This window comes from Lolium rigidum, chromosome 1, assembly GCF_022539505.1.
Source record: "Lolium rigidum isolate FL_2022 chromosome 1, APGP_CSIRO_Lrig_0.1, whole genome shotgun sequence".
Taxonomy (NCBI): Eukaryota; Viridiplantae; Streptophyta; class Magnoliopsida; order Poales; family Poaceae; genus Lolium; species Lolium rigidum.
In genome coordinates, this window is record NC_061508.1 from 40148746 (window position 1) to 40156981 (window position 8236).

Here is an 8236-nt window from a genome sequence, read left to right on the forward strand (position 1 = left end):
TTGGATCTGATGCGCATGCACTCGACATCACCCTCTCCCTCCCATGCGGACTGGGAGTGTAACGCCATGTATTTCAAGTTCGTCGTACACATCATGGAGGACCTTATCGGCAGGAAGAGGCTCTCGAACAAGTTCGTGGAGTTCCTCGCCAGCCAGGATTCGGCCGAGGTGCACCTCCGAGAAGCAAGCTGCAGCGTTTGCCGTTGTCCCGTGGACGTCCTTTTCGATGGGCAAGGTGACATGTACCTCGACCGGGGCTTCGACAAGTTGCTGCACTTCTTCTATGAAGCTAACGGCGAGATGAGCGTGAAGGTGTTTGACAACCCATCCAGCCGCAAGCACTACCACGACGACGACGCTGGTGACGACAACGGCAACAACTATGGCCGGTTGTATGCTATAGGGTGGTCTTTTTTTTGCGGCGAATATGGAAAGTTCCAGTTAAAGCCCTTTGGTGTAGGTTTCGGATGTTCTTCTATCGAAGCTAGTGTAGTGAGGATGCACAAACGCCTCTAGTTTGGTGTTCTTTCTTCGCAGCAAAAAAACATGGGCCAACAGAAACCCCTAGTTAAGTTTCATCATTTTGCAGTGATTTAGATTTGTCACAAAACATATGTAATAAATCATCTATCAGTGAAAAACTGTTCAAAAATAGTGAAATGCGTCAGCATCCAGAGGCAAACGGACAGAACTGGATAATTAAATGAAAGGATTTCGAAGCAAAATCTTTGCTAATTCGATGAGGATTGTATTCTTGAATTCTTTTTATTTTATTTTGTATTACTTAATTTAAGAAATCAAAAATAAATTATTCTAATAGATTTGATTCTCCTTCTTCGGATTCTAAATAGAAGAATAAAATAATTAAGTTAAGTCAATCCAAAAGAGGAGGTTCGCAAACGGACAGAAAATGAGGTTCGCAAACGGACAGCCGTGGCCAAAAGACCATTTAGCCGAACTCCAAAATGCTTTAGGCGGCTGGAAATGCCATGAACCACATCCAACAATCTGAAACGACTAGACGGCCATAATAGCATGTCAATAGGCTGCAGAAAGGAGTAGGTCATTCTCAAAGAGTCGGATTTCTTTCACAGAAGCATGGGGAACTGAGATGTGTCAGATCCTATTTCAGAATATTCACGTTGGTCCTTTTTTTCAGAATATACACATTGTTGTTTCCGATCTCAAGGGACAGCTGCAGGGGTGAGGCTTATGAATTTTGTATGTGTCACAACAGCACATCCTGTTTGGTAGTCTCTAGGGACGGACTGCAACGCCATCATCTACGGGTCTACCGATACATCTGCATAGCGCTCTTTGAAATTATCACGAGGTCTCTACTGTGATCAGACAGATTAGCAGAGCCTTTCAGCAGGTATTAATTTCAGCCTAAGAGCATCTCCAGTCGCGTCCCCCAAAACGTCCCCAAAGGGATTTGGGACGCGCCGGACAGAAAATGCGTTCCAGCCGCGTCCTCCAAAGCCCATTTTTGTCCGGCGCGGCCCGATACGGTGTCCGGCGCCCCGAGCCCGTCCCCGTCCCACAGGGGACGCACCGGGGACGCCGGACACACCGAAAAGCGAGGCGGGCTCCCACATGTCGGCGACTATTTGCATAAACCGTTGGTTCGCGCCTCTTTTCTCGTCGCTCCTTCCTTCCCGCCCCTCCCACCCCACCGCCGCCGGCTGGATTTCCCGGCCATTTGGGCGTCGATCTCTGCGAGAGTCGGCACCGTCGACGCGGCTGGGGCTCCCCGCCGGTCGTGCCGCCGCCGCCGCGTCGCCGGCGCGTCCCGAACGCGCCGTCAAATCCGCCCCACCTCCGCGCACACAAGGTGCTCGACGACTTGCCGAGGTAGGCGCGATTGCCGCTGTTTGTTGCGTCGTACGCCTCGGCGCAATTTTAACCATTGATTTTGCTTTAGCCATGGACAGCGACGATGAGATGCTTGCCTGCTGGCTGGAGGACGAGCAAGCCTTCGACGACGACCTCCGGGAGCATTTGCTGATCATCGCGTCCCTCCAAGACATGCTTGGCGCTGAGGCGGAGAAGAGGAAGAGGCCGCGCCGCGCGAGGATCAAGGCCGGGAAGAAGGAAGTCGAAGCCCGGCGAGAGGATGGAGGGGCATGCCATGCTGCACAACGACTACTTCGTCGACGATGCAACACATGCCGACAATTTTCGGCGCCGGTACGGGATGAGCAAGGGCCTGTTCATGAATATCCTCCACGGCGTTCGAGAGTTCGACCCCTACTTCAAGCTCAAGGTCGACGCCGTAGGCGTTCTCGGGTTCTCGTCCATTCGGAAGTGCACCGCCGCCATGAGGATGCTTGCATACGGAGCACCTGCCGATACACGGGACGACTACCTCCGCATGAGTGAGTCTACTGCCATTGAGTGCATGTACAAGTTTTGCCGAGGCTGTGGTGGGAAAGTTCGGCAAATACTACTTGAGAGGGCCAAGCGAGGAAGTAGCTGCAAGGATCATGGCACAAAATGCTGCCGGAGGATTTCTGGAATGCTTGGAAGCATCGATTGCATGCACTGGGCATGGAAGAACTGCCCGTTTGCTTGGCAAGGTATATACAAAGGGCGTCATGGATATTGCGGTGTGGTGCTTGAAGGCTGTGGCAGATTATGACTGTGGATTTGGCATTCTTTCTTTGGCATGGCGGGATCACACAATGACATCAACGTGTTGCAGCGGTCTCCGGTATTCAGCAGACTAGTGGAAGGGCATGCTCCACCATGCAACTATGAGATCAATGGCCACCAATATACCAAAGGCTATTATCTAGCCGATGGTATATATCCAAAATGGGCCACTTTTGTCAAAACAATCTCGGATCCATCCGGTCGAAGAATTCCCACTTTGCTACACGACGGGAGGCTTGCGGGAAGGATGTCGAGCGGGCATTTGGTGTGCTTCAAACACAATTTGCCATTGTCCGAGTACCTGCTCTAAGCTGGTCTCACGACCAAATGTGGGAGGTGATGCGGGCTTGTGTGATCATGCACAACATGATCATCGAGGATGACCGCAAGAATCATGCGAGGACACATGTTGGTCCCTATGAGTGTCGGAGCCCTCTCGCGGAGGTTGATCATGAGTTGCCTGCAGATTTTGCTGATTTTCTCGCTATGCACGCAGAGATCCGTGACAGCAATGTTCATGAGCAACTTCAAGCTGATCTCGTTGAGCATTTGTGGAGAATCAAAGGAAATACTGTGGCACCTTGATGTAGCATCTAGCCCTATTTATTATATTTGTTTTATTGTTTGTTGTAATTTAATTTGAAAACAATCCTCTTCATATGCTACATTTGATAAATGGTTATTATGTGTTAAAAAAAGTATTTTTAATGTTTGGGGGCGGCGTTTGGGGGACGCGGCTGGGGAGCGACGTCCCCCAAACGCGGCACGAACAAAACACATCCCCCAAACGCTCAATCCGGCATGGTTTGGGGGACGCGACTGGAGATGCTCTAACACAGAAACTTTAAAAGGGCCTCTACAAACAAAGGAAACTGGCAAGAAAAATTCTTCACTCCAGCAGCAACAAAAAGAAATTCAGACGGTCAGCACCAAGGATCTCCGGATGCCGTACCTAGCCATCCACTTGCATTGGTAGGGCTGTATTTCGTTCTCCTCGGACGGGAATTGGGCAGGCACACAGATTTGTCATATCATCAGCGGATAACTTAGGCTATAAAGAGTTTGAAGAAAAACACATAATGCGGTACAAGCTGATAGTTAATCAGAAACGATATGAAGCGGCTGAATGGTTCCTGGCCTGTTTTTCTTTCCTTAAAATAGATGGGCACACAGGTAAACTGATATGTGCTCCAGTTCGTCTCTATTAGTACTTACTAACAAGGATCAGCTCTACTTATAATCAGATGATGGATGAATTATCTGGTGGGCATGCTGGCAGGGTAACTTGCCATGAGCTCCAATACTTTCAGGGACACCTGAAAACACATGTAAAGGATGCACATGAGGCCAAGTAAGACAATGTCAGCTATGATTGTTAGAGCGTAGCTGATGGCATTTCATGACTTCTGATAGAGAAGAAAAAAACCACAATTAAGAGAGCTCATACCGTTTACCTGAACTTTCATCATTTATTCGCGCGAGGGCATCTGTGTGGCCTGATTGAGGAAGAGCATACTATTACCATTTGGAAAAAAAATGTTGTGAATGATGGTAATTGTATTTCATACACGACAACAAAATAATAGTATGTTACATGTGATTAGTGAACCTAAGAAATTTTCTAGCGAACTTGTAAGTTCTCACCTTTGGGCCATACGGCTGAAAAACGGTTTTGACATCTTCAAACACCTCAGCGATTGGTTTTGCAGCATTAATCTGATTAAACAGTGGATTAGCCAGCAGGTGATCAATGTACATACATAGATAAAACATTGACCAATCTCTAACGGAAGTGCGCGCACACACAAAATAATGTCATTACCAAAGACACTGAAAACACCAATCTATCAAAATGCATAAATCCACCTATTAGTTCGCTACTATATATGCCCTCTACTCAAAGATGAGATATTTGTTCCAAAACACTAATGCCCCATCTGAGAATATATTCTGTTGTGTGGCACCGTTTTTCTGAAGTGCCTAATAAGATCAGAGTATTCTATGCAATGCTTGTTTCCATCATGTTTCCATTCATATGAGTTTATTATTGATACTCCAGGTGTCATCTGAATTCAATTAGACTCTAACACACATATACTTAAAATGCTACAGCGTGGCTCTTAATTTAAAATGTTATCTTTTACACCATGCCTGCTGCCTACAGCTATTCTCTTTTCACACTATCTTCCCTTGATTTCTTGATGCATACTTCTCCACTATTAGTATTGATACTCCAGGTGTCATCAAAATTCAATTAGACTCTGACAAAAGAGCATGTGTAACTCAACTACAGGTAAGCTGGATTCTATAAAAAAATCACAAACTAATCCTGGTAGTCTTGAAGCTAATGTGTGATTATCTTAAATCATGACAAGTCTGTATGTGAGGTTGTTCATCCTTTTGCATAAAAATGGACATACCTTCTTAACCATGCCCTTTGAGTCATAATACTGAATTACAGGCAAACTGGATTCGACAAAAACGCCGAATCTTTTCCTGATAGTCTCAATGTTGTCATCAGCTCTTCCCTGCAGTTGATCAAGAAAACAAAACAATGTTAGAAAATGAAGAGATCGTGTCACATACGATCAGGCAAATAAACTTAAGAGATAAAAGTCCACCTGATTACGGCCCAGAAGACGCCTTCCCATTTCTTCCTCCGAACAGTCAAAGAATAACACAAACTCGGGTGATATTTTGATCCGGAGCAATGCAAAATAACTAAGGTTTTGTTTTTTGCTTTTAAAACACAAAAGGAAACTGCCAGATTGCCAGGATAATTTAAAAATGCAAAACAAAAGTGAGATTACAACATTCTCAAATGCAGCACGGTTTTCTTCATTCCTTGGAAATCCATCAATGAGAAACTTGTCATTTTCACTTTTTATCATAGCTTCTTGCAAAAGCTTTATGGTTATCTCGGATGGAACAATTTTTCCTTCATTTATTATGTTGTCAATCATGGCTCTGTAAAAATGAAGGGAAAAAAACCACATAAGCTTCGTAATTAAATAAGGAATATAGCCTCTAGTCTGGAGTGGATTTGTTACCCATTCTCAGAACCAGACTTGATTTCTGTGCGTAACAGTTCTCCTGCGCTAAGATGTGTAAACCCAAAATGCTCCACAATATTGCTACATTGTGTTCCTTTCCCACTTCCAGGACCACCTATGGAATTGTATAAAATGAGAAACCATGAATTGACAGCTTTCACTTTAGAATATGAAATTTACCTAGAACAAATACAACTGCAACTTTCTTGCCACCCAAGATGTTCTCCATAACATCCTGCAATAGGAACAACCAAATACATCAAAAATTGATGGGAAGATTTAATCCCGGATGCATAACTAAAATTGGTAACACTGAAATGGAAACAAAACTGAACGGAACATTGAGGGTACATGTCTAACAGATTAAAGAGCATGTGTAACTTAAGTGCCACGTCCAGTTTTAAATTACAAAGCAATGGGGTACACATATAAATATTTTCTCATGAATAATCTGGTAGGAACTGCAAGTCCGCAACCTAATATAAAAAATTACCTCCTGCTCGGTAACAGCCACTGAAGCATCCACCGCCGTGCTCATAACTGCAAGTTTTTCAACCAAAAATGCTTGTAAATTGGCAATTTTGCAATGGAAGAATAAACTTTGCAAGAGAGTGGATTTTGTTACGTGCATGGGACCTCCCATGCACGAAAACATTAGGTAGTCGTTACATACCATTTTGTTTTATAATTCTAAAACTTGGTGAAATCAGTAGCAGATCTCAAAGCATGAAACATTGTGTATCCAGTGGTAGAAACATGCACGGGAGGTCCCGTGCCTGGGATTAAAGCATTTCACATACTCAGAAGAAAAGAGGGAAACGTCAAGACTCCACTATGCCCTAAATTGGCAGTTCAGCGCAAGTGACAATGTAATTCATACTTGCATTTTGTTTTATTTCCATGCTTGTAAGATTTAAATACTAAGCAAATTAAGCAACAACTTCCCTTCAGCTACAGTAACATAGAGGCAAACCATGTTATCTTTTACACCATGCCTGCTGCCTACAGCTATTCTCTTTTCACACTATCTTCCCCTCGATTTTTTGATGCATACTTCTACCTATAAAACATGCATCACATTCAGCTATCAACATTTCAGACAGGGAAGTTCCATGTGGAGTCATGTATTAGAACACACACAAAAAATCATTTATACACACACAATCACTGCTGTGTATAAATCCACCCATCCCCACTTATGTTCAACGTTACATATACAAACCCTATGTTGATCTGGAAGACTTGACCATTATGTGTCACCTCACTCCAAATACTCTATTGCTGCTATATGCAACAAATTGGCGGACACAAGTCACCATGCAGCAAACATTACTGCAATTTCTCCTAGATTCTACTAATGGTTCGCACCTCCTATATTGCTTGCTATTTCCTGGCCAGGTCCAAATCCCCAAACTCCACAGCCATCCGACTAATTCTGACCCAATGCAAGGGATCGCTCTAACAGATTTCGGTAACAGCGAACCAAACCAGCAAACTACTATGTCTCCTTTGAGTATTCAACTAATTTGGGAAACCTTTTCCATTTAGATAGAGCGAATGAACAGGTCACAACATCCATGAATCGCACCATACAGAAAATTAACTGGACGGAGTTCGGTTTGATCTATCGCTTCCACTCTATAGACTAGAAGAATCAGATCGGGAATGCTAAGTGTAGCAAAAAGAGAGAGAGGTTCGAGGACACGCACCCTGCTTGTGGATGGCCGCCGGGGAAGGCTAGAGGAGCACGGGAAGGGAGGCGCGGCGCCGAGACGGGCAGGCCGCGACGCCTGGTCCAACCGGAAAGAGCGGCACGCAGGCCGCGGAAAGCCGTCGCCGAAGAGCAACACCTTGCCGTGCGGCGGCGGCGAGTGGAGAGGAGCCGACGAGGTCGCCGGTCACGGTGGCGGCGGCGGCGGAAGGAAATCGGAAAGGAGTTCGACTGAAAAACGTGTCCGCTCTCGAGCCAGTTATGGCCAGCCAGGTGGTCTCGGCGGACCGTTTCTTGGCCGTTGGATTAAAATCGAACGGGTGGATCGGGGACGAAGGAATCCGGCATTGACAGCTCCGCCGTGGCTGTATGACCCACGGCGGCGCCGGCCTCAAAAGTGTCCCTCGGCGGCGCTGGCCTCTACCCCCCTCACCGCAGAAACACTACGCACTGGCTGCTGATCTCGGCCATCGCCTTTCCGATCTGACTTCTGAGTGGAGGGGGGAGGCGCCACGTTGAAGGCTACGGCTCCGGCCGCAGCGTCGGCGGGCGCAGGCGGCGGAGGGGATGGCACCCGAGCGGCGTGGCGCAGCCGCACCGGATGAGGACGCACTGTGAGTTACCGCGGTCCTTTGCTCTACTGGAACTAGCTGCGCTCTCTGAATTTTTGCTTCTCGCAGTAGCATTTGATCTAAGTTCTGAGATACAGCCGTGGTAATATTTAGAATACGCGCAGCGGGCTGTTAGATAGATGCAGGCTCCCTCATCTGGTTGCGCATCTTCAAGGGTGGAACTTGCTTCTGCTCTATGTTCAGCA

General features: G+C 46.2%; 1 protein-coding gene across 1 annotated transcript; it reads right to left on the bottom strand.

Moving 5' to 3' along the window:
• Positions 1 to 3769: 3769 nt before the first annotated feature.
• Positions 3770 to 6246, bottom strand: LOC124671539 (UMP-CMP kinase 3-like). Its single transcript, XM_047207907.1, has 9 exons — positions 6202 to 6246; positions 5889 to 5943; positions 5706 to 5823; positions 5465 to 5622; positions 5277 to 5356; positions 5076 to 5183; positions 4300 to 4371; positions 4110 to 4151; positions 3770 to 3971 (listed from the first exon to the last, which is right to left on the bottom strand). Exons 1-8 carry the CDS (start codon positions 6244 to 6246, stop codon positions 4125 to 4127), a joined length of 663 nt encoding a protein of 220 aa, XP_047063863.1. The 3' UTR covers positions 3770 to 3971; positions 4110 to 4124.
• Positions 6247 to 8236: the final 1990 nt, after the last annotated feature.

Excerpts from the sequence above, each read along its gene's own strand:
- LOC124671539 (XM_047207907.1), bottom strand. The coding sequence starts at position 6,246 with ATGAGCACGGCGGTGGATGCTTCAGTGGCTGTTACCGAGCAGGAG. Across the intron at positions 5,944-6,201 it reads TGGCTGTTACCGAGCAGGAG|GATGTTATGGAGAACATCTT; the intron begins GTAATTTTTTAT and ends TTCCTATTGCAG. Across the intron at positions 5,824-5,888 it reads TGCAGTTGTATTTGTTCTAG|GTGGTCCTGGAAGTGGGAAA; the intron begins GTAAATTTCATA and ends ACAATTCCATAG.